Source organism: Thalassophryne amazonica, chromosome 22, assembly GCF_902500255.1.
Source record: "Thalassophryne amazonica chromosome 22, fThaAma1.1, whole genome shotgun sequence".
Lineage (NCBI taxonomy): Eukaryota > Metazoa > Chordata > Actinopteri > Batrachoidiformes > Batrachoididae > Thalassophryne > Thalassophryne amazonica.
This window is the reverse complement of record NC_047124.1, coordinates 20,778,450-20,805,136: the sequence shown is the minus strand read 5'-3', so window position 1 is coordinate 20,805,136 and position 26,687 is coordinate 20,778,450. Positions and strand designations below refer to the sequence as shown.

Here is a 26,687-nt window from a genome sequence, read left to right as displayed (position 1 = left end):
ACAATGACTGCTTTTGTAGCTTTGCCTCTCTACACCACCACACTGGAAGTAAAATGAAACAATCAGGATGTGCTTGTCGTGTCAACTTCTAGCTTGAATTTAAGGGGTGAAACAAAAATATGGCATGAACCATTTAGCACCTACAGCTATTTTTATGCACATTACCTCCATTTTCAGGGGGCATTAGTATTTTGACAAATTAATTACCCATTATATGTGGGTGATTCTTAGACTACGGGCACTTATTATGTCCTTTGATCATATTGTATGAAAAACAGAAAAAAGGGGAAATTTCACACTTTTATAGTTATCTTTACAATGAAAGTGTGTTAAGAAATTTGTTCTAGTAGTCTATGATGACTTTTTCACCTTTTTTCAGCATCATTATATGCAAATATTGCCGTTTTGTGCTTGTCCCACACCCAGACTTTTGATCTTCAATGATAAAAATGAATGGCAAAGAAACTTTTTTTCTAATGTTTTAAAATATCTCTGAATAAAATATCAGTAAAATAATCAAAACATAATTGGGGTATTCAATGTCATACAACTGTTATTTTTTTTTTTAAACAAAATGTAGTTGTCCCACACTATTGCCGTAATTTCCACCACAACACTAATGTCCCTTTAAACAGTTTGTATGAAAGATTGTTTGGGTAGTTTCTATGGAGATAAACAGTGACATTAGAGCACATGTATATAGCGCCAAATCACAACAAACAGTTGCCCCAAGGCGCTTTATATTGTAAGGCAATGGTGTGGTGGAAATTACATTTACAAGGCCAATAGTGCCCGTAGTTAAAGAATTACCCTTGTACGGCAATGGTTCTTGTTTTGTCTTGTTCCTTATCTCCTATCCATAGTTTTTCAGCTACAGTTGACATGTTTCCTTGTAGCTAGACCTGTTGAAAGTCTAGGTTCTTGTGGCATTTTGGTGGCACTGGAGTGTTACTGTACATGAACAGGAATATACTGTATGTAGAAGTAATATCGCTCTGAGGTAAACTGTCAATTTGGTTGGAGTAGTGAATTAGTATGATCAGAATGCGGTTCACTGAATTCCTCACAATTTAAGTACGCAATCATGGTAAATACAATAGAATACAAAGACAATGAGGTCTATGAAAGTCTGACATTTGACCCAAATGACTGACTGTCACTCACATTTTGTACCTCTGTCTGACCTTGCCAGGACAGTTCTGGAATTGATTGGAGTGTGTATCACTTTTACTCAAATTCCATGGTCTTGACCTTTGCCTACATTAAGCTTTTCAGCATAATTTCAGGGTCACCATTCATACAAAATTGGTAGAAAATCAGTGAAGGAGCCTGGGAGGAAAAGTCACGTCAACAGACAGACGTAACCTTGGCTTCAGTGATTGACCTGTGGGTTGGGCAATTCCAGAAGCCGCCTACATATACGTGCCAAGTTTAGAGCAAATGGTGGTGTGAACTATGAATTTTTGACCCATGACCCCAGTTGCCTTGACCATCTCTTTAATGACAATTCTGCTCTTGCCCTTCAACCACATACCAAATTTGGTGGAAATTGGACAAAAACCCTAGGAGGAGTAGAGGAACAAACAGTCAAATGTTGCCCAAAGTAAAGTACGTATTATGATTTTTCTGAATGGTTACATCAGTAAAGTCGTAGAAAAGCCTGTGCTTTAAAAACAGTTGTGCTATTGACTTCATTGACATCCATAAATCACTGTAGCCTTCTCGACAAAATTGAGTACATTATACGCCCATGTAAATTCGGTATTGTAAAACATTTCACAGCATGCCTGTGGTCCAGCTGCAGGCTGAATGCTTTTTCACGAATGGCCGTATCACATCAATTCACCTTCTTCTGTCTGTTCTTAGTCCAGCTTCACTTTTTATTACCTTAATGGAAAACTGTTTACATCACTCCTCACGGTCGCGCTCTTGCCTTGCAGCGCCGCACGAAGGCAGTTTGGCCATATTGAATCATTATTATCTCCTCGCATTTTCCAACGGCTGGCTAAACCTGACATGGATAGACGGTATTGTATTTATTTCTGTACACGCACATAAAGCAGCACGCCTGTAGACTTGCTTAACAGCATTGTCCCGTGAATCTGCACTTTTTATGTCCCATCTGTTCATCCTCTTCAGAACTTTCCTCCCTCCTCCTAAAGCACAACTGCATTCGAGGCCGGGGGACTGTGGTCAGCCACAGTGAGTAGTAGGGTTGGAGGGCACCAGGCAGTGGTCTGCTTTGACGCAAAACTGGTCCTGAACAGGAAAAAGCATTGGTTAGCGGTCAAGTAATTAGCTAACCATGCTATGATATGATGTCAGTGATGGTAATATGAGCCAGTGCTGTCGTGCATTTATCATCAGCCATGGCCTGAAGGCACCATAAGGCCCATTTTCATCTGGCCTTGGTATTAGTCTTGGATGTTTTGGCCTTGAGGGTTCAAAGTCTTTTGCATCTCAAAAGAAAAGTGCATATGGAATTTTGCGCTTTTTAAATACAGTTTAGGTGTCTAAGCAACCTGTAGAATACACAATACTGCTATTATTGGAAACTTCTTCTGTTCTTTAAAATTACTTTCATAATGTAATCCAAATAAAAAAGGAGGATGTTTTTTGGTGCATATTGTGTGAATCTCATAATGTCTTGGCCTTTGTGGGATAAAACCCTGGGCTTTAAGGTTTCAATCCTTGTCCATGCTGAGTGTTCAAAGCCTTGGCTTTCTCTGAGTCAAAGCCTTGGCCTTGAGGGGTCAGAGCCTTGGCTTTATGGTTTTAATCCTTGTCCTTGATGTTTTGGGGGTGGTCAAAGCCTCGGCTTTAAGGTTTCAAGCTTTGGCCTTGATCTTGAGGGAGTCAAAGCCTTAGCCTCAAGATTTCAAGCTTGGTCCATGACGTCAAGGTTTCAAGCCTTGGCTTTGGTCTTGAGGTTTCAGGCTTTAGCCTATGGGTGGGTGAAGCCTTGGCATGGGCCTTGACTACAACACTGACATGAGTAGATAATTATAGGCATTGTTTTGAGATGGCAGTCAGAAAAGGTTTGCTTTGCAATAACTTTCACTTTGCTTCTTTGCTTTCATTTTTCAATTTATTTTCATTTATATAGCGCCAAATCACAGAGTTGCCTCAAGGCATTTCACACAAGTAAGGTCTAACCTTACTAACCCCCAGGGCAACAGTGGTAAGGAAAACTTTGAGGAAGAAACCTCAAGCAGACCAAAGTCAATCCTTCTGCTTGGGCCATGCTGCAAACATAAATTAGAGAACACATGACAAAGCGAATGTACAGGAAAAGCTGTTGGTGCACAGGACAGGAGGGTCTCCAGCACAAATACCACACACATCTCTGGATTGACCTGCACCTTAAACAGAGAGAAAAAACAGAATCAAGCATCAGAAAGACAAGAAATACAATATAGTTTGCTAGCATTAAACAACAAGAAAAAAACAGGAAATACTAAGGTGATCGCCGGCCACTAGCCCTAAACGTCACTAAAAGACCCAGAATTTAGGTAAAGTTGAGGCCGCGGCACGCTCCGTTTCCTAATAAAATAAAGAGTAAAAAGTGTAGAACTATACTATGCTATTATGCTAGCCATACAAAAGCGAAAATAAGTGTGTCTTAAGTCTGGACTTGAAAGTATCCACAGAATCTGACTGTTTTATTGATGCAGGGAGATCATTCCACAGAACAGGGGCACGATAAGAGAAAGCTCTGTGACATGCAGAGTTCTTATTCACCTTAGGGACACAGTAGTCCTGCACCCTGAGAACGCAAAGTCCGGGCCGGTATGTAAGGTTTAATTAGGTCAGCTAGGTAGGGAGGTGCCAGTCCATGAATAATTTTATAGGTTAGTAGCAGAACCTTAAAATCTGATCTCACTGGGACAGGAAGCCAGTGAAGGGACGCCAAAATGGGTGTAATGTGGTCAAACATTTTTTACTTGAACCAATTGGAGACCCCTAATGCTGGACTTCGGTAAACCAGAAAAAAAACATTGCAGTAGTCCAATCTAGAAGAGATAAGGGTGATTCTTAGACTACGGGCACTTATTATGTCCTTTGATCATATTGTATGAAAAACAGAAAAAAGGGGAAATTTCACACTTTTATAGTTATCTTTACAATGAAAGTGTGTTAAGAAATTTGTTCTAGTAGTCTATGATGACTTTTTCACCTTTTTTCAGCATCATTATATGCAAATATTGCCGTTTTGTGCTTGTCCCACACCCAGACTTATGATCTTCAATGATAAAAATGAATAGTAAACAAACATTTTTTCTAATGTTTTAAAATATCTCTGAATAAAATACCAGTAAAATAATCAAAACATAATTGGGGTATTCAATGTCATACAACTGTTGTGATTTTTTTTTTTTTTTAACAAAATGTAGTTGTCCCACACTATTGCAGTAATTTCCACCACAACACTGTAATGTCCCTAAACAGTTTGTATGAAAGATTGTTTGGGTAGTTTTTATGGAGATAAACAGTGACATCAGAGCACATGTATATAGCGCCAAATCACAACAAACAGTTGCCCCAAGGTGCTTTATATTGTATGGCAATGGTGTGGTGGAAATTACATTTAAAAGGCCAATAGTGCCCATAGTTAAAGAATCACCCATAAATGCATGGATCAGTGTGTCAGCATCAGCCATAGACAGGATGGGACGAATCTCGCTGTATTTCACAAGTGGAAGAAAGCAGTCCTCATATTTCTAATGTGGAGGCCAAAGGACAATGTAGGATCAAAAATTACCCCTCATTCTACCCCTACATTCCTCACTTTGTCAGTGTGATGTATGACACACGGGCCTAGGCTAAGCGTTAACTGGTCAAATTGATGCCGATGTCTCATTGGACCAAGAACCATCATTTCAGTCTTATCAGAGTTTAAAAGTAGGAAGTTTCAAGACGTTCAGCTTCTCACTGATGCAAGGCAATCTAAGGATTTTATGTGTATGAGATTACCAGTATCATCAGCATAGCAGTGAAAGGTAATCCCAACATGCCAAAATATGTGCCCAAGGGGTGCTATATAAAGGGAGAAAAGCAGTGGGCCTAAGACAGACCCCTGTGGAACCCCAAATTTCATGTCACTAAGGTTAGAGGTAGTGTTATTGTTCAGAACACAGTGAGAACGACTGGTCAAGTATGACGTCAACCATGCAAGGGCACTCCCAGTAATCTTAAAATGATTTTCCAGCCTATCAAGTAGAACACGATGATCCACAGTATCAGATGCAGCACTGAGATCTAACAGCACAAGAACTGTAGTGGTGTCTGAATCCATTGCAAGCAGAAGATCATTCACCACTTTAGTGAGAGCCATCTCTGTGGAATGATATTTTCTAAAAGCAGACTGCAGTGGCTCAAAGAGATGATTCTCAGTAACATCTTCCACGAATATTGCTGTCACTTTCTATTTTCTTGTCTTACAGGTGGAAGGCAGGGGAGAAACCAAATCAGTTGCCAATGGTGAGGTTTTTTTTATTATTATTAATTTTTTTGTCACCTATCTCCAGACTTGGTGAATCAGTGATCAACGTTTTCCAGAAATGACCTGGAATCTAGGTTTTTACTCATGTGGTGAATGTTTCCGGGTTATTTTGTCAACATACGTCAGAATCCATTCATTCAGTTCCACGACCAAACAGTTGGTGGTGGTAATGCACCTCATTGGTTTGCAAGCCACCAATAATCTTTAAGGAAGAAGAGTTTTGTTTTGGTTTTTGGGAGTTTAGTATTAAGTCATATTTAGTCCATGTTTGGCTCAAAATCTTGAACAGCTCATTGGATATGGAGTTATTCATTTAACATTTGGTGACTTGTAGCCAGTCATGGTGTGTGTGATGTTTTCAAAAGCATGAAGGCTGGATTTTATTTATTTATTTATTTACTTTGCTTGGTTTGAGGGTGGGAAATGTAAATTTGACCAATTTCTGGGTCAGAAGTGGTTGTAATTCCAATAGAATTGTGTATGGTTGAACCGGGAGCATTACTGTGCAGATAGCAGCCTCAGGTAAAAAAAAAAAGACTTTTTTGTGTGGGAATTGATTTTTTTGCAGTGTCAAAGTGCACACCTTGGCCAAGTCCAAGGCTTTGACCCGCTCAAGACCAAGGACCAACCAGGCCGACCTTAGTGCGACCACCACATTAGGGAAAGAAAAGACTTGTGTATTACACTTGTAGTGACCTAGACAGAAATCCAGTTCATGCATCCATCCATCCATGTCTATACCACAGCCCAGTGGGCGACCCCTTAATCTTTGAGTTACTGGGGTATCATGCCCAGAGAAACGCATCACACGGGGGGGGTCATTGAGCTACTCATTGGGTCTTGTAAAACAGATATCTAGTTGTAACCTTGTTACTGGTTCCTGTCCAAGTCTTACAGTAAGACAGGAAGCACCAGGACCCTAAAGACGTGGACTTTTATTCTCATGCAATGACATCTGCATTCCAGGCATCTCTTGCTCTCAGAGCCCAAGGACCAGGAGCCAACATTGCTGAAAGTCTCCCTCCAGTTTTCACACTTTCTGATAAGCAAGTCCAGGAAGTCATTTCAAACCTCCATCTTGTCTTAATCAAGGACAATCGCAAAAGCAGATATTCCGACGCCTCACTCAGCTTCTAAAATCCTCTAGTCAGAGTATCCACTGATTCCAGATAGATCACAACATTGTCCACAAACCTAAGGCTGGCAAAACCTTTTCTCAAAAAGCAAAGCCACCTACGTCGCTGGGTTCCAACACGCAGTCCTTGTAAGCACTGAAGAACCTGCTGTTAAACTGACTCGTAAACACACTTTTCTGTCTACCACCAGGTATGGGGCACTAATGTCTTGAAGGCTCCATAAACGCTGAGGACCACGACAATCTGAGACCCTTCCTTTGACTTTGTTTTATGTTCCAAATAATGACCACGCCCCCAAGGGGGGACACCAAGAAAATGGAGGGACAGGAGAGGTGCTGTCCACGCACTGTACCAAAACAGCATCACGCTTTTCTTTTTTTGTATGGTAGCCACGTATAGTGCCTTTGCACATTGATTTTTTTGCTTTCGCAAAGAAGCAAAATGCTGTGAAATTTGAAAAATTGTACTTACTAATTACATTCACAATTCATCAAAGACAAACTCTTGAAATTTACATTTCTCTATTGCACTCTGCCAGTGGTTTTGATGGAGCAGATGAATTTAAAATTTTTTTTTTTTTACTTCAACATTCAAAAAAGTGAAATCAGTACCATATTGCTCACACAGTCCATTTTTTCCCATCTCATCTTTATTTATATTTAAAGGAAAAGCTTCACACATTTTATTCAGTGTTTCACCAGTTCAGGTTAACAATATAAGCACTTCTAGAATTTAGCGGATTTCACTTTTATTATTTTTTACCAATAGTGCAGCAAAGGTCTGAGTAATATATGTTAGCACATGTGATGTTTTGAATATGACCTATATACTGTATCTTATATAACATCTTTATACTCAGTTATTTTGCTTGTTTTTTACTCTAGAAATTATTCACCCACAGCTGGTGATTGAAGTGTGGAAATAATCAGAAGGCCATTCTGACTTTTATTACACTGTCATTTTACAGTGCACCCGGAAAGTATTCACAGCACTTCATTTTTTCCCTATTTTATCTTTCATTCAGCCTTATTCCAAAATGGTTTAATTTTTTCCCCTAAAATTCTGCACACAATACCCCATAATGACAATGTAGAAACAGTTTTTTTGCAAATGTATTTAAATATATACGAGGTCTATTAGAAAAGTATCCGACCTTATTATTTTTTTCAAAAACCATATGGATTTGAATCACGTGTGACTACATCAGACATGCTTGAACCCTCGTGGGCATGCGAGAGTTTTTTCACGCCTGTCGGTTACGTCATTCGCCTGTGGGCAGTCTTTGAGTGAGGAGTCGTCCACCCGCTCGGCGATTTTTTTTCATTGTTTAGGAATGGCTCAGACTGTTGCTTTGTTTGATAAAAAATTTTTCAAAACTGTAAGGCACAACTGAGTGGACACCATTCAATAAATTCAGCTGGTTTTCAGTAAAAATTTTAACGGCTGATGAGAGATTTTGGTCTGGTAGTGTCGCTTTAAGGACGGTCCACGGCGCCTGATGGCGATCTGCACTTCGAGGCGGCAGCGTCTCGCCGTTTCAAGTTGAAAACTTCCACATTTCAGGCTCTGACGCAGTAAGTCGTCAGAGAACAGAGAACTTTCAGAAGAAGTCGGCATGAGGAGTTTATTTGGACATTCCATTGTTAACGGTCATTTTGTAATGAAAGAACGTGCGGGCAGAGTCGCATGTCGGGCTGGACCCGACCGCGGGGGGTCGCGGCAGGAAAAACACCTCCGTTGGAAATCTTAACGGGCAAGTTGGAACGTGCCCAAGCTGTTAAACAATTTCTCAGTTACTCACTTGTTGAAAGCCATTAAAAGCCGCCTGAATTCTACAAATGGTTTTCAACACAGAGGTGTTTTTCCTGTCGCGGCGCACACAGATTTGCCGAGTCGTCAACGGAAACGACTCGGCAAATTTGCGCGTACGTCTTTCATTAAAAAAATGTCCTTAAACAGTGGAATGTCCGCATAAATTCCTCATGCCGGCCTCTTCTGAATCTTCTCTGTTCTCTCACGATGTCCTGGGTGAATTAAGCCTTAAATTAGGATGTTTTCAGCTCGAAACAGGCCGACGACAGCGCCTGGAAGCGCTGCAGGACGTCCCGCTCCGTGGGAAGTCCTTACACTGACAGAAACACCCCATAATCTCTCATCAGCCGTTAAACTTTTCACAGAAAACCATCTTAATTTCTCGAATAGTGTCCACTCGGATATTCCTCACAGGTCCAGAAAAAATTTTGATAAAGCAACGCGCGCCGTCTCGAGCAGCGTGTGAAACAAAGGAATTCAGCCGAGAGGGCGGGACCACATCTCACTCAAGGCCTGCCCACAGGGAAATGACGTCACCGACACGCGTGAAAAAACTCACGCATGCGCACGAGGGTTCAAGCATGATTGGTGTAATCGCATGTCATTCAAATCCATATAGTTAAAAAAAAAAATAAAAGGGTCGGTTTATTATCTAAGAGACCTCGTATATTTAAAAAAAACAAAAACTACGAAATCACACGTACATAAGTATTCACAGCCTTTTTCATGAAGCTCAAAATGTAGCTCAGGTGCCTCCTGTTTCCACTGATCATCCTTGAGATGTTTTTACAACTTAATTGGAGTCCACCTGGGGTAAATTCAGTTGATTGGGCATAATTTGGAAAGGCACACACCTCTCGGAGCACAAACGAAGCATGAAATCAAAGGAATTGTTTCAAGACCTCTGAGAGAGGATGTCTCGAGGCACAAATCGGGGGAGGGGAACAGTAACATTTCTGCTGCTTTGAAGGTCCCAGTGAGCACAATGGTCTCCATCATCACTGGTCTCCATCATCCATAAATAAAAGAACTTCAGATCCACCAGGACTCTTCCTAGAGCTGGCCACCCGTCTAAACTGAGCGATTGGGGGAGAAGGGCCTTTGTCAGGGAGGTGACCAAGAACCCGATGGTCACTCTGTCAGAGCTCCAGCATTCCTCTGGGGAGAGAAGAGAACCTTCCAGAAGGACAACCATCTCTGCAGCAATCCACCAATTAGGCCTGTATGGTAGAGTGGCCAGACAAAAGGCACATGGCAGACCACCTAGAGTTTGCCAAAAGGCACCTGAAGGACTCTCAGACCATGAGGAACAAAATTCTATGGCCTGATGAGACAAATATTGAACTCTTTGGTGTGAATGTCAGGTGTCATGTTTGAAGAAAACCAGGCACCATCCCTACAGTGAAGCATGGTGGTGGCAGCATCATGCTGTGGGGATGTTTTTCAGCAGCGGGAACTGAGAGACTAGTCAGGATTGAGGGAAAGATGAATGCAGCAATGTACAGAGACATCCTGGATGAAAACCTGCTCCAGAGCGCTCTAGACCTCAGACTGGTGCAAGAGTTCATCTTTCAGCAGGACAATGACCCTGAGCACACAGCCAAGATATCAAAGTAGTGGCTTCAGGACAACTCTGTGAATGTCCTTGAGTGGCCCAGACCTGAATATGATTGAACATCTCTGGAGAGATCTGAAAATGACTTGAGGCTGTAATTGCTGCCAAAGGTGCATCAACAAAGTATTAAGCAAAGGGTGTAAATAGTTATGTACATGTAATTTCTTTTTTTATTTTTAATAAATTTGCAAAAATAAAAAAAACCCAACCTTTTACATCTGGTCATTATGGGGAGTTAAGTCAAATTTTGAGGGGAAAATGAATTTACTCTGCTTTGGAATAAGGCTGTAACATAAGAGTGTGGAAAAAGTGAAGCGCTGTGAATACTTTCAGGATGCACTGTATTTACGTTTCAATCTCTTTTTTATGTTTTTTGTAGCTTTTATACCTGTTAGATCACTTTACAATCTGTAGACATTCCTCTTAAACCAGCTTACAGCTGCACATTTTATAACTTAGTCTGGAAAAGGAACCAACGCCTGTCAATCTCTTTAATGCATCTGTGCACACTTTGATTTGATAGCCAGCATTTCTTTTGAATATTTACCACTATGTATTTCTTCTGGCCTTAATGATAGCAATGGAATCATTTATATGACAATTGAGGTACTTGACGTGACAAAAGCCTCATAGCAGCCCGGCATCATATTACTGGTTTAAGTTTTATATTTCACTCACATCGTCTTAAGAATGATGATCTGTTTTTTGTTTTGTTTTTTTCCTTTTCTTCTTTTTTGGCTTATATCAAGTTTGTCAGGGCATTAAATTGATCTCTTATTGCTCAGAGGTGTGACAATCACATTCCATAGCTCCTGGAAAGGGGAAAGGAGCGGGACCAAAATATTTTTAAGTGTGATTCAGTGTTCATTTATGCTCTTTTTTATATAATACAGTGATTATTTCTTTTTTTTTTTTTTTTACAGGCTTGTTAATTTTTTTAAATTCCTTTCCTTTGTTTAACCAGACACTTGTGTAGCCTATGCAGAAACAAACACATTTGTGTAGTCTCTTAAACATTCCCAATGTGAGTCTCCAACTGGATGAATGTTTTGAAGCATTGTACCACCAACTCAACATAAAGCAATAAAGATATTAAGTTTTTCCCACATTATGTTTCCTTCCATGTTGTGCTCTTAAGTACTACCTTGCACTCACTGTATAAATGTTAAATATTTTTAAAGAACACATTTTTTGAAAATGTACATTCTTTGCCATTAAAATGCTAAAAAAAAAAAAAGACGTTTTGAGCAATTATTAAAAAAACGTGAGCTCGATCACATCACAGAAGGGACTTTGAGTTGTCATAAAGCACTGTCCTGTCAAAGGCAGTTGTGGTCATGTGACAACAAATTTATTGTATTTTTCAGTATGTGCTTATTTTATTTATTTATTTTTGCTTCTTTACCTTAAAGCATTCTTTCTTTACACATTGTGATTTTCATAGCTCTGAGAAACAAAAAAAACAAATATACTCTGGAATCAGAACTTTAAAATGTGAACATCACAGAATATCATGAAAAGGATATAAAAGCAGTGTTCCATTCATACACACGCAGCGCCGTGAAACTCGCTCATGGTACACTGTGTCCCAAACAGGAAGTGCCACATTTTGAGTCCACAGTGAAACAGGAAATGTCAAATGTTGAGCACGTCCTAGATTGACACTTCCTGGATTAACAATAGATGTGATTTTGTGGAATCTCCCAGGAATTCAGTGACAAGTTCACACTGAAACAGGAAGTGCCAGATTTTGAGCCCACAGTGAAACAGGAAATGTCAAATATTGAGCACTTCCTGGATTGACAATAGAGAAGATGTTGTGGAAATTCAGTGGCAACTTGAGACTGAAACAGGAAGTGCCAAATTTTGAGCCCACAATGAAACAGGAAATGTCAAATGTGTTTAACTTTATAGAAATGTTTTTAAATAATTCCCCCATTTTGATCTGTTTTTTTTTTTATTAATCTGTTCTTCTGTATATTGTTTTTAATCCTATGTAAGGATTCTGTGTAACTTTGTCTCGTTAAATTAAATTTTAAAAAAGTCAAATGTTGACCACTTCCTGGATAAACGCTTACAGGTTTGACAATAGACGAGACCTCATGGGATCTCAAGGAAATTTAGTGGCAAGTTGAGAAAAACAGGAAGTGCCAAATTTTGAGTCCACAGTGAAAAGCAAAATGTCAGATGTTGAACACTTCCTGGCATGGGTGGAGCTGGGTGGTACTGGACCACCTTGAAATCTGATTGGATACCCCAGGTACCACCCCAGATGATTGACATGTCACAGCACTGCACATCTGGTTGAAGAAAGCCATTTTGAAATCTGACATATTGACTGCTAGCTCCCTCCTGTACAGTAGTTGGCACTGTGTACCACAAAAAAAAAAAAAAAAAAAATTCTAATCCACTTTTGGAGAGGAAGAAAAATCTTGGAGCCAGATTTGAACCTGAACACGTGGTCCGAACCGTCAACTCCTAATGACACTAAAGTTACATTGGTCTGTAAATGACTTTTTTTTTTTTTTTTTTTTTTTTGCCAGAAATGAGGTCCAGGTGGTTAAAAGCAGCATTTCTCCTATAATTTGGTTTGTCTTATATATACACACACACAATGTGTTTCTCCTCTAATTTTAGATGAATAAAACAAGTACACGACAGCTGATTCATGCTCTGTTGGCTCATAAGTGCAGCAGATAAACAGTCCTTCAAATGGTGATACAAGTATCAAATACGGCACTAATACACATTAGACATACTCTTTTGGGAAGAAAAAAAAAACTGGCCACATGAAATTTCAATAGGCAGCCAGGTAGGGGTCATTTGAAGAATTAAAGATTCCAAAAAAGGTATAGTTTGAACCATCTGTGACTGAATGTTATCAGGTTATAGGGTTAAAAACAGCAAGAATGGTGACAAAGGTCAGTTTCAGTTTTTACAGGGGTCAAAAGTTAAAGTTGCTCCAATTTTGGTAAAAAGTGATGTAAATTATTGGTTGAGCTAATAGGGTTAATAAATGGAATAGTTTGGTCTCCAAAGTAAAAGGTCAAACAATGTGACATGTTACCCCGTAACGTGATAATTAAGCATGATACTATTTCTTTTTAAAACCCTATCAACTCAACCAATAATTTACATCGCTTTTCATACATTTTGCACTGAACAAAAATATAAATGCCCCATGTCAAATTTAGCTGAGTTTTAGTTTGAGTTTTTATTAACATTAGGATTATGCAATATATGAACCGAATCAAAATTAATTTTGTTAATGAATAATCTTTAGATCACCATTACATCTTGATATTGGCATCTGCGAAGGATTGCCAACCCTTTGAACACGTTAGGGGTCAATTCGAAGAAATTGAATGTTCAGTATCTCGTAGTAGAGAAGCTTGAATCTTCGACTGGACTTGACGCGAGGATGTTTCGCTTCAAATCGCAGAAGCTTCCTCAGCTAAAATTCTTGCTCTGGTAGTCTGACTTCTGTCTTGACTCTTGTAGAGAAGAATAAACAGAAGCCAACAAAAGCTGGAGTTTTTTAAACCTAACCAGACCCCTCCTACCGAGAGGTCGACTGCTATAGGCTAGTGACTAAACAATAGCTCTAATTAGCACCTATTGTGCTCTAGTTAGCACAATAGCTCTCTCAATAGCTCTCCTGATGGCTCCCTTGACGACTCTCCTGATGACGTGAATGACTCATTACCATGAACAAAAGACTGACTGCTTCGACCTGAGTACTCCATTGTAAACAGGGGACCAAGCGTGTCTCAGACCCCCTCCCTGGTTAAGGCTGGGTGGCAAATCTCCATATCTCGTGTCCATCATGTGCGGCTCTCAGAGCAACACACCGCCTTCGCATAGAGTTGATCAAGTTGTCTATCGTGGCTTGTGGAATTGTTATTCCCGTAGGTGGACAAGCCGGATGTGTCAATCTTGTGCTGGTGTGGTCACATGGCCGACGTGGATGTGGTCGATTTGCAGTACTGCCTGTCTGTCGGAAACGAACTCTCAAACGACCTATCGTCCGATAATTGACATTCAGCTGTACAGCGACTGCTCTGGTGGACATCCCTGCATCCAGCATGCCGATGGCATGTTCCCGCATGACCTGAGACATTTGAGGCATTATGACTTTTGACAAAATTGGACATTTTGCGGTGGTCTTTTATTGTCCCCAGTATAAAGGAGTGTGTGGGTATTGCTCATTCTGTCTGATCACCGTCTGGATATGCCACACCCATGTAATGAGTGAAATCACTATCATTGAGCAAATGCTCACTCAGAGAGATGGATTAAAAATGGTACACAAATCAAAAGAAAATATTTCTATTGTACAAGTAAAATTCAGCATATGCTCACAGTTGTTGACCCCATGTGGCATCAATATTTCACATGGGGCATTTATATTTTTGCTCAGTGTAATTTGTTTATGCCATTTCAAATGCATTTTTTTTTTCAAAAAATTATCTTCCTTAAACTGAAACCAAATCTCTACAAATTGATAGAAATTAAAAATATAAAATACAGCTTCCTGATGAAGTGGTGTCGAGGAGGATTTTCTTAAAAGAAGACCTGAAAGTTCAGCTACAATTTGCCAGGAAGTACATTTGAGATGAAAGCCTAGATTTGATGTTGTGGTGAAAGAAACTGTATTTCTTTATAACTGATGTAAATAAAGTCCAAGACATATTCAGTGACTTGGAAATGTTCATGTATCCATCCCCTGATTTGTCTGAAGAAAACTGGCAATAAAACTGATACATTTTTACAGGTTTGTATCAAGTTTTACATATTTGCTTTCAGTTTGAGGAAGATAATTTTAGACATTTTTATTCTTTGTATTTGAAATGGCATAAATTAAAATGTGTGAAATACCAAGTGTTTCAAAACTTTTGCAGGGCACTGTATCCTAACCTTATGGTGAGTGCAAAATGAGTGAGGTATAATTACTATTTTGTTTAAGAATGTTTCATTTTCACTGTTGCTGCACTTTGTGTGAAATCGTAGTCGTATCATACATGATATTGGTATGACAATATTGATCATTTGGCAGTTTTGTACAGTGCTACTGTCAACAAGCTGAAAAGTTTGAATATTAATTTGAAATTTGATGAGATTTGGCCGTCATAATGTACATCAAAGTATGTAGGATTGGTTTGGATCAAAGCTACAACCATTCCTTCATTATTGACTATTACATTAATCAACAACTATTTCATTTTTTTTTTCGTAATTTTTTAATGTCCAGATTGTCCCTGGGTTGTGGGCCGAAACAAGACATTTGAATGCATCATCTTGGGTTGTGGAAGAGAGAAATCAACATTTTTCACCATTTTATGGATACAACTAATCGATTAATTGTAAAAAATAATTGTATGATTAATCAATGAAGGAAAAAAAAATCATTAACTGTAGTCCTGGTGTGATTTTGAGCTTGAACATAAGACCTTTACTCTGCTTCTGTCACCGTGGCTGCAAGAAATTCCAGATTTTTTTTATTCTTATCCTATGTTTATTGGTGTCATAAATGGGTGATTCTTAGACTACAGGCACTTTTATGTCCCTTGATCATATTTTATGAAAAAAAGAAAAAAGGGGAAATTTCACTTTTATAGTTATCTTTACAATGAAAGTGTTTTAAGAAATTTGTCCTAGTAGTCTGATGACTTTTTCACCTTTTTTTCAGCATCATTATATGCAAATATTGCCGTTTTGTGCTTGTCCCACACCCAGACTTATGATCTTCAATGATAAAAATGAATAGTAAACAAACATTTTTTTCTAATGTTTTAAAATATCTCTGAATAAAATATCAGTAAAATAATCAAAACATAATTGGGGTATTCATTTTCATACAACTGTTGTGATTTTTTTTAACGAAATGTAGTTGTCCCACACTATTGCCATAATTTCCACCACAACAATAATGTCCCTTTAAAAAGTTTGTATGAAAGATTGTGTGGGTAGTTTCTATGGAGATAAACAGTAACATCAGAGCACATGTATATAGCGCCAAATCACAACAAACAGTTGCCCCAAGGCGCTTTATATTGTAAGGCAATGGTGTGGTGGAAATTACATTTACAAGGCCAATAGTGCCCATAGTTAAAGAATCACCCAAATACACTGGCATGCCACTTGCTTCTAAAACCATCGTTGGGGTCTGTGTACGGTGACCTTATGGTTGATGATGGTAAAAAGGTTCATGTGTTGTGTTGCCAGACACTCAGCAATGCTGATTCCATGCTCATATTTTGCAATTATGGAACTTTTATCTTGAATACACAAAATATCTTGGGAAAGTCAGCCGTGTAAATTCATTGTTTTTGTGTTGAATAGGCTGAAACATGTTTTAAGTGGATGGCCAAAGATTTCCAAGTGTTTCTTTGTTGTACTGAGGTCTGAAGTAGTGAAGAAATCTCGCCTTTGAGGACGCCGCGTTGGTCTGCGCGCTTTGGGCTTTGATCTGATGCCGATACTAGCAGCCACAACATTCCTGCCACATTTTCAGCCAAACGACGCAAATACACATTTAATCCCACAGTCGTGACCACCATCATCCACTGTGGATCATTTCTGGCTTTGCAGTCTGTGCGAGAGCCGCTTCATCCAGATGGTATCCTCCTCATTCTCCCATTGTTTTAATCTCACATTCCCTCTTCATGTTGTCTTATAAATAGCTACTTGGCTCCATGTGCATGGGATTAATTTTGCTCCAATATCATTGCTTAAACAGGGGAAATTAAATGACAATAAATGCTTCCTAAATCTCTTTGCAGTCTAAATTTTTAGTTCATTCTGACAACACTGTCCAACTTGCGTTGTGTATCGTTTGGACTTGCTGGACTCTGTGTGTGCACCTGTCTGTGTGTTTGTCCATGGGGTCAGTGTGTGTGCAATATCAAGATGAAATTTGGTACACGAGGTCAGTTCACTCAGACCGGTTCTATGTTGGGCACATTTTGATTAGAACTGTGGCCTTCAAGGGCAGAATCTCTGAAACATTCTGTACGTGATATCTTGATAAAGGCTTTGTATTTCAAGGTGAAACTTGGGATACAAGGTCATCTCAATAAAATCTGACAATTATCACTTCGAGTGTGCTTTTACTAATTGTGGCCACCAGGGGCCCGAGCCTGAGAAAAATAGTGTACGGGAGAACTCTACCACATCTTCATGGATTGTGATCAAACATGCGGCTGAGACCTTGCACAAGTTCAAGCTTGGTAGATTTGGCTCACTGTTGCAACTTGCAGTTTAATTTGTGTTCCATGCCCATTGATGGCGCCCGGTGGCTCTATAGCTCCCCCTAGATTAGTCATAGCACCCCCAAGAAAATAATTCCTCATTTATTCTTTTTTTAAACTTGATTTCATCCCATGTTTGAGGCCTTGTCCACACTGAAACTGAACTTCCCCTATGCAAGCTTTTTCTTTGTCATTTTCAAAAACTGTTCCATTCAAGAAATACCTCCATTCTCACAGATCCTGTGAAACTGATTGAAAATACTGTAGTATATATGCCAGGCCTGTATGTGGCACTGTAACGCTTCTACAACAAATGGAGAAGAAGAAGACGTGGAGCTCGTGGACATTTTTAAGTTGAGACTTAAAACCCATTTTTATTCTCTTTCTTATGACTAGTTTTTATTTTTTTAAAATCTGTTTTATTCTTTTACTTCTGTTTTTAATTATGTATTTGAATTTTTTATTTTTAATTATTTAATTTTTATGTTGAATTGTTCTGTGTGAGGCGCCTTGGGGAGGCTTCTGTTGTGATGTGGCGCATTATAAGCTGATCAAATTGAATTGAAATTGGAGCTAATAAATGTAGCAACAGAAGCTACAATTTTAGAAGGCAGCACACAGGTGAAAAAAAGTCCTTCAATCTGACTTGTTGCCTGGATTCATCATCATCAGATGATAAGTGTTCTCCGCATGACACACCTATTTTGGAAGATGACATCTGGAAATGCGTTAATTCCTTATGATGGAAGTTACTTGTTAAGGGTTTTTTTTAAAGACGTCCCTCAGTGTTTGTCTGCTCTGGGTGAGTTTCTCAGACTGAAAGGGAGGACGCCAGCACTTTGTCCCACCACCACCAAGAAAAAAAAAAAAAAAATAAAATAAGTAAAATTACACTTAACATGTTACAGAGGCAGGCCGATGACATCATCCCTTCAGTTTTCCACAGTAAGACACTTCTGGTGTTTTCAGTTTATGTGATTAGATAAATATTTAACTCATAAAAGAAAATACGCATCAACAGAACTGATTGTTTTACACTAAATAAGTAACGTGACATTCAATGATGTCATGGTCATTACGATGTCATGGACATCGTAATGTAGTGAGTGTAGTTTCAAGTTGCTGAAATGGTTCGGTTTTTGCTGCCCAAATATCCATGAATGAAACTGGAAAGAAGTGAAGTCTATTTCGCCTAAAGAACTACTTGAGGAATAGCAGTAGGCACAGACCAGTGGTGTATAGTAATGAAGTAAAAATACTTCACTACTGTACTTAAGTACGTTTTGGGAGACTTTGTACTTTGAGTTTTTTTTTTAAATTCAGCTTACTTTCACTACATTTCCGACCTTAATTGCATACTTCTACTCTGATACATTTTCTCTGTGCCATGCCGTTACTCGTTACAAAAAAAAAAAAAACACACACACACACGAAAAAAGTCGTGTTTTCACCCAGAGACACCACTGATTACTAGTGACTGCAAAGAAGTCAGGCCGATTTGTCATGAGTCATGTCCGGTAGGCTTTTTTGCAGTTGCGCACTTGTGGGGTGTTTGTCAGGAAAATAATTTCTCTACTTTGATTACAGACCCACTGCAGGTCTGTAATCAACTTTTCTGCAGTGTAGCTTTGCTTTGAACCAATCGAAGCAGTGATTCGCAGGTCGAAGCAGTGCTTCGATCTACGATTCGTGGATTGATTGTTTTATTTCGCTTTAACCTAATTTTTCCCCGCTAAAACCCTGAACAGCGTATGTTTGAGTAATATTTTTATGTTAAACTGACCTGTTATAAAATACATCTATCAACTGTTTCAGAAGACCATAACTTAAAAACGGGACCGATGCTAAAGTGTTAGCATGTCTATGGCGTTTTCAATGTTAAAGTTAGCATTAAGCTGTTTGTGTTGATTTGTTTTCTGTATAATTAATGGCTCAGCGTTCGTTGTCATAAAAGAGTCAAATTGTAATTTTTTTAATTTATTTTTATTCATATATTATAGCAACAACAATAATAGTCTACAACCCCTGGCAAAAATTATGGAATCACCAGCCTCGGAGGATGTTCATTCAGTTGTTTAATTTTGTAGAAAAAAAAGCAGATCACAGACATGACACAAAACTAAAGTCATTTCAAATGGCATCTTTCTGGCTTTAAGAAACACTATAAGAAATCAGGAAAAATAATTGTGGCAGTCAGTAACTGTTACTTTTTTAGACCAAGCAGAGGGGGGGAATGGACTCACTCAATTCTGAGGTAAAAAATATGGAATTACCCTGTAAATTTTCATCCCCAAAACTAACACCTGCATCAAATCAGATCTGCTTGTTAGTCTGCATCTAAAAAGGAGTGATCACACCTTGGAGAGCTGTTGCACCAAGTGGACTGACATGAATCATGGCTCCAACACGAGAGATGTCAATTGAAACAAAGGAGAGGATTATCAAACTCTTAAAAGAGGGTAAATCATCACGCAATGTTGCAAAAGATGTTGGTTGTTCACAGTCAGCTGTGTCTAAACTCTGGACCAAATACAAACATGGGAAGGTTGTTAAAGGCAAACATACTGGTAGACCAAGGAAGACATCAAAGCGTCAAGACAGAAAACTTAAAGCAATGTGTCTCAAAAATCAAAAATGCACAACAAAACAAATGAGGAACGAATGGGAGGAAACTGGAGTCAACGTCTGTGACCGAACTGTAAGAAACCGCCTAAAGGAAATGGGATTTACATACAGAAAAGCTAAACGAAAGCCATCATTAACACCTAAACAGAAAAAACAAGGTTACAGTTGGCTAAGGAAAAGCAATCGTGGACTGTGGATGAAAGTCATATTCAGTGATGAATCTCGAATCTGTATTGGGCAAGGTGATGATGCTGGAACTTTTGTTTGGTGCCGTTCCAATGAGATTTATAAAGATGACTGCCTGAAGAGAACATGTAAATTTCCACAGTCATTGATGATATGGGGCTGCATGTCAGGTAAAGGCACTGGGGAGATGGCTGTCATTACATCATCAATAAATGCACAAGTTTATATTGATATTTTGGACACTTTTCTTATCCCATCAATTGAAAGGATGTTTGGGGATGATGAAATCATTTTTCAAGATGATAATGCATCTTGCCATAGAGCAAAAACTGTGAAAACATTCCTTGCAAAAAGACACATAGGGTCAATGTCATGGCCTGCAAATAGTCCGGATCTTAATCCAATTGAAAATCTTTGGTGGAAGTTGAAGAAAATGGTCCATGACAAGGCTCCAACCTGCAAAGCTGATCTGGCAACAGCAATCAGAGAAAGTTGGAGCCAGATTGATGAAGAGTACTGTTTGTCACTCATTAAGTCCATGCCTCAGACTGCAAGCTGTTATAAAAGCCAGAGGTGGTGCAACAAAATACTAGTGATGTGTTGGAGTGTTCTTTTGTTTTTCATGATTCCATATTTTTTTCCTCTGCTTGGTCCAAAAATAAAGTAACCGTTACTGACTGCCACAATTTTTTTTTTCTTGATTTCTTATAGTGTTTCTTAAAGCCAGAAAGTTGCCATTTGAAATGACTTTAGTTTTGTGTCATGTCTGTGATCTGCTTTTTTTCTACAAAATTAAACAACTGAATGCACATCCTCCGAGGTCGGTGATTCCATAATTTTTGCCAGGGGTTGTACATAGTAGTCAATAATAATAGACTAATAATGTTACAATACAATTTTAGAGAGAGACAAAAAGAACCTAACGAAACAAAACAACAGAAAAGACAAAACCATGTAACAATGAAAATAGACATTTACATAGAAATAAATGTTTTCTGTGAACACCTAGTGAGTAGTCTACTCTCGTTTAGGTTTTGAAACCTTGTTTCTGAACCGTTTGATTATTAACATTTACTTGTACTTTCAATACTTGAGTACATTTAGTTGTACATTACTTGTCATACTTAAGTACAATAATACTTTAAGACTTTTACTTGAGTAGCATTTCAATCAGTGACTTGAACTTCTACCAAAGTAATTTTTTTAATGGGTATCTGTACTTTAAGTGTGATTTTCCGGTACTTTATACAACACTGGCACAGACAAACCAGTGACCCGGTGTCACTCCTGGCAATTATCCTCAGAGAACATGGCCTGTGGACAGCAACCAAATCATTAATGCTTTTGCTCTTAACCACAACAACATAACAGGTGCATTGTGCTGTTGTGAAGACATCAATGATAGGTGAAAGATTTTTGGCATTTTTTCCCCTGAGGCTATAGGCTCCATGTGTAGGTGGGTGATTCTTAGACTACGGGCAATTTTATGTCCCTTGATCATATTTTATGAAAAAAAGAAAAAAGGGGAAATTTCACACTTTTATAGTTATCTTTACAATGAAAGTGTTTGAAGAAATTTGTCCTAGTACTCTATGATGACTTTTTCACCTTTTTTCAGCATTATATGCAAATATTGCCGTTTTGTGCTTGTCCCACACCCAGACTTATGATCTTCAATGATAAAAATGAATAGTAAACAAACGTTTTTTCTAATGTTTTAAAATATCTCTGAATAAAATATCAGTAAAATAATCAAAACATAATTGGGGTATTCAATGTCATACAACTGTTGTGATTTTTTTAAACAAAATGTAGTTGTCCCACACTATTGCCGTAATTTCCACCACAACAATAATGTCCCTTTAAAAAGTTTGTATGAAAGATTGTGTGGGTAGTTTCTATGGAGATAAACTAACATCAGAGCACATGTATATAGCGCCAAATCACAACAAACAGTTGCCCCAAGGCACTTTATATTGTAAGGCAATGGTGTGGTGGAAATTACATTTACAAGGCCAATAGTGCCCGTAGTTAAAGAATCACCCAGGTGTGTGGATATTTGTATTGAACAGCAGCCTAGGTTTGTGTGTGATTTTTATCATTCTGTATGTCATTAATGATTGTTGCAGATCATAACGTGGTGATGTGTGCGTGCGCCTGTGAATGTGGCAGAGAGCTGTCACAACACATGAGCCCTTATTTCATAGCACCCTCATAAAAATACCAAGCTCCTCCATAGCACCTGCAGAGAGAGAAAAAAAAAAAACTCTGGAGTGCCACTGTCCATGCCCAAGATAGCTTTCAAAATACTGAGTTTCCAGAGTGTTGGGCTCAGAGCAAATCACATTCCTGCAATTTTTGTCTCTGAATTCCAACAAAAAAGCCAAGAAGTGTTAAGAAAAATAATAAAAAATTGACAATGCCCAGAAAATAAGCGAGCAAATACAGAACCACGAGCAAAAAAAAAAGGTCAAAGTGTAACTTAAAACAAAATCATGCAAGGCAGATAGGATCAACTGATATTTTGCTTACAAATCCATTTTATTTGCAGCGGGTTAATTGTTCCTCCCTGAAAGACAAATTAATAAAGTGTCTAATGACAGAAATTTAGCATGTCAGGACATTCAGATTTGCAATTCATGGATGTTTGTATAAGAGTTATATTGTAGCCTGTGGTCTTTTGACGTCAATTTCAATTGCAATTTCAGGGGCACTTGTAAAATAATGATAAAAAATATATTATAATAATTTAAGAAAAAAAATGACTGTTTGTGCAAAAAAAAAAGGGGGGGGGGGGCTAGGAGTGGGGGAAAGCACCCGGAAGGGGTCTCACCCGGGGAGTAATTCTGTGTAGAACGAGCACTGTTTGTGGTTCTGTTGTGCTGCGGAACTGAAAACACTTTTCTTGCACTGTTGCCTGACTTACCCACTGCCCTCCCAACCTCATCTTCCTGATTTATAAGATTGAAGATAAAAACATGCATTTATTTTTTAATTTTCTTTCTGTGCTGAAGAATTGCCCGAATAACAACCGCAAAGGGACACAGATATCATCGTATTTGTGTCTGGCTGCAAAATGTATGCGAGTTTGAATGTGTAGTTGTCACATTGTCAGTATGACTGTGGCACACAAGGGACTAACCGTGCGGTTGGTGTCATTGAAAGGAAAGCGGTATTGTTGCAAAATAACATGAAATACCTCATCATGATGTGGTCTATGTGTAAGGGGGTAAAAAACAAACAAAAAAAAAAAAGTGTTGCAAATATTTTTCCAAAACTGAATGTTGACCCCCCCACCCCATGCTCTTTGATTTACTGTGAGTGCAGTGAGGTGAGCCAAGCCCGTTTGTCTGGAGGGATAGACGACCTGCAAGAAACTGTACTCGATTATTCATAAAAACCAGACCATTTGCCTTCTCAGCCTGCAGTGCTGTTTTTTTTATAAGGTACTGATTTATAGGCCTGTGGAAAGTAACTGCTCCAAGAGACAATCATTCTGCCTTTTAACTGATATGTGCATATAAAGTCTTTATAATGGAAACGCCGCTTTGACACTGACCCCCCGAACAGACGTCTTTGCTTCTTTACACTTTAAAGATGTAAAGTCAGAGGATGAATCGGTTGCAGATTGCTTGAAAGTCTTTTCAGTACAATTGTTGCATGTTCACTTTTATTTATTTTATTGGTGTATTACCTCCACAAAGAGGGAATGTTTCAGTTTCACTTTGTGTCCTTGAACAACAATGATAATCTTCACATTGACCCCTGACCTGGATCAGACATTCAGACTATTTGTTGCAGTGTGATTTGCATGTAAGAGTATACCTGCAATGTATAAAGCCAGATTTTTAAATTTTGACACCTGTAGCTTATAAGAGGTCAGCTCCAGGATGGCTCCATATCTGAAAAGAAACAATTTAGAATGTGTACCAAATTGCATGCTTTTATCACAAAATTATTTTTTAATGGAAATTTTAGCACAGCTGCACCAATTACTCGCATGCATGCAATATTTTTTCCCTGATTCTGTTATTTTGCTCATATGAAGGTGTTTGGAATTGAAGTGAAAGTGTTGAAGCACTTTTAACAGTGGATATTTGTCACTGTAATCCAGTTGAATGCCTCCTGTGTACCTTTAAGCCCCGTTTACACAGACGGTAAGAGCTCCCAGAAGCGTCCCGGAAGAGTTTCTGGCCGTCTTAAGGATCACACGCCGTTGTTAACGCCGGTGTCCCGTCGAGATGAGGTGAACGTCAAGATTAGGTGCGTCGCGCTACTGCGCATGCACACATCGCTCTACCCCAGATTTGAAGACATCACCCGTCGAGATGAGGTGCATCGCGCAACTGCACATGTGGAGATGATGCAACTCGCTCGATGTGCAACTGCGCATGCGCATTTTTTTTTTTTTTTGTATTTTTTTCCTCTACCCACCACCGAGAAGTGCGCTTCATCTGCGGAAGTGGAGAACAGCCAGTGGAGCAAACCACATTTTTAAAAAATATATATAGAAATACACTGCTTCACTTTAAATGCACAAGTCTGTTTCAGATGATCAGCACAGACCCTTTCTTTTAAAAGGCTTTATTTTACTCAGCATGTGGCTTTGTAAACTTGTAGCATCGCCTGCTACATTGATTAGCACTTACATTAGTTATGGACATGCTCTATGGTCTTCTTCTGGGATTTTTATACATTTACTTGCCCATCAAAATAAGCGAACTTCGTCAAGTAATTTTTTCAGTGCACGCATGTGCAGTTACACGAGGCACCTCATCGACAGAACACCGGCACTAGGAGCGTGGCTTTACCAGGAATCGTCAAAAATTATTCAACATGTCGAATAATTTCGGGAGCGCTCCCGGAGAATTTGCGTGACGACGGAGACAATGCGAACAACGGCGTTTGATACTTTTTAATCGCCGTGTCATCCTGCCCTTCCTGTAGTGCCGCAGTTTACACCGCCGTAATTGGCGGCCGGCGTTGTATCCCTAACCAACGGCAATAGAGCCCACATCGGCCTCCTCAAGGGCGTTTTAACCGGCGACAGAGGCAGACAAAACGGCAGCGCCAGCGGACAGTACGTCATTCTAAATGCCACCTCCTGGTTAACGGCGTTCCAAACGGCCGATAGGCGGCGGTCAGTATAAAAATGCTAGCGTGCTGCATGCAGGCCTCTCACTCGCGGCCAGCTCCAGATATTTTTGCAGAGAAGCTCTAGTATGCCTCCTAAAAGAAAATTGCCAGTGGCAAGAACTTACCAAGAGGTCTGGTTCAGAAGCAGAGGGGAGGCCTGTGGTGGAGACGGAGCAACAGGTTGAGGAGGGGGGAAAAAGGAAGGAGAAGAAAAGGCTGAGTATGATCTCCCTCCCCCCGCAGTGACAGAGGCTTCAGCCTATTATACTCTGGGGGCGGTGCCTATATGCAAAAGTTCCTGGAGTAACGCAGGATTTGCCTGGATAAATCCAGCGGTACACAGGGCATTATCGGCAGCAGCAGAACACCGCCATTCTCATGCGCATCTTAACCTGCGATTGTAAAGGATAGAACTGGGTATTAACCCCGTTGCCTGACGTGTGCTGGATGCTACGTCGTCAAAACGCCGCTTTATTTGGTGGATTTAGCGGCGTTTTATCCGTGTAATTGCAGCTAGTATGGCGGTCAAAATGCCGGCAAAATGCTCCGCCCCTTTCCACTGCAAAAACAGCCGGAACTACCGCGAATGTTGGTCTATGTACTACCTACCGACAAAACCGTTGGTGTAAACGGGGCTTTAGGGAAAATAGTTTACAATAATGTATACTAGGCAAATGTGCAATTTTTTTATCACGTCGCTGTATCCCCACGTTTTTGTGCTCTACAGGCTGGAGCCTTGATCAGTGCCAGGAGGAAAAGACTTAGGATTAGGCCCGGAGCTCTTTCAACTCCTGAGCCTCCACTGGCGGAATCCACAGTTCAGAAAAACTAAATTTTTGCCCAAATTCCTGTTTTCATGGGATTTTTTCATTCAAATCCAACATTACTCATTCCATTGGACCAAACGAACACCATTCTGACAAAAAAAAAAAAAAAAAAAAAAAAAAAAGGAACAAAGCCATTTTTGGCCAATTTTCATGGTCCCAGGCTTACGTCGCAAACTTTCAGAAAAACACGCAATTTTTGTCCAAATTCCCATTTTCACTGGATTTTTTTCTGACATTGCTCATGCCCTTGGACCAAAGGAACACCATTCTGACAAAAAAAATGGAACAAAAAAAAATTTTGGCCAATTTTCATGTCCGGGGCTTACGTCAGAAACGTCCAGAAAAACACCCAATTTTTGCCCAAATTCCCATTTTCACTGGATTTTTTTCAGTCAAATCCGACATTGCTCATGCCATTGGACCTCTTCTTCTTCTTCTTCTTCTTTGTCTTTCGGCTGTTCCCGTTAGGGGTCGCCACAGCAGATCAATCGTTTCCATCTCACCCTGTCCTCTGTATCTTCCTCTGTCACACCAACCACCTGCATGTCCTCTCTCAGCACATCCATGAACCTCCTCTTTGGTCTCCCTCTTCTCCTC

General features: G+C 39.4%; 1 protein-coding gene and 1 long non-coding RNA gene across 5 annotated transcripts in view; one reads left to right on the top strand and one right to left on the bottom strand.

The window, feature by feature from the left end:
* The window catches only part of LOC117503756 (non-muscle caldesmon-like), a 128,281-nt gene extending 120,805 nt beyond the window's left edge, over positions 1-7,476 (top strand). For 3 of the 4 annotated variants that reach the window (XM_034162987.1, XM_034162986.1, XM_034162988.1), the window contains 2 exons: positions 5,445-5,481; positions 6,830-7,108. In XM_034162987.1, the coding sequence (XP_034018878.1) occupies positions 5,445-5,481; positions 6,830-6,843 (51 nt within the window). In that variant the 3' untranslated portion in view covers positions 6,844-7,108. Of the gene's footprint in view, positions 1-5,444; positions 5,482-6,829 lie in introns of all 4 variants that reach the window. The other variant, XR_004558654.1, reaches the window with a different exon arrangement.
* On the bottom strand, positions 6,902-26,545 carry LOC117503757. Its single transcript, XR_004558655.1, has 2 exons — positions 26,513-26,545; positions 6,902-7,011 (listed from the first exon to the last, which is right to left on the bottom strand). It is a non-coding gene; the product is annotated as an uncharacterized LOC117503757 (long non-coding RNA).
* Positions 26,546-26,687: the final 142 nt, after the last annotated feature.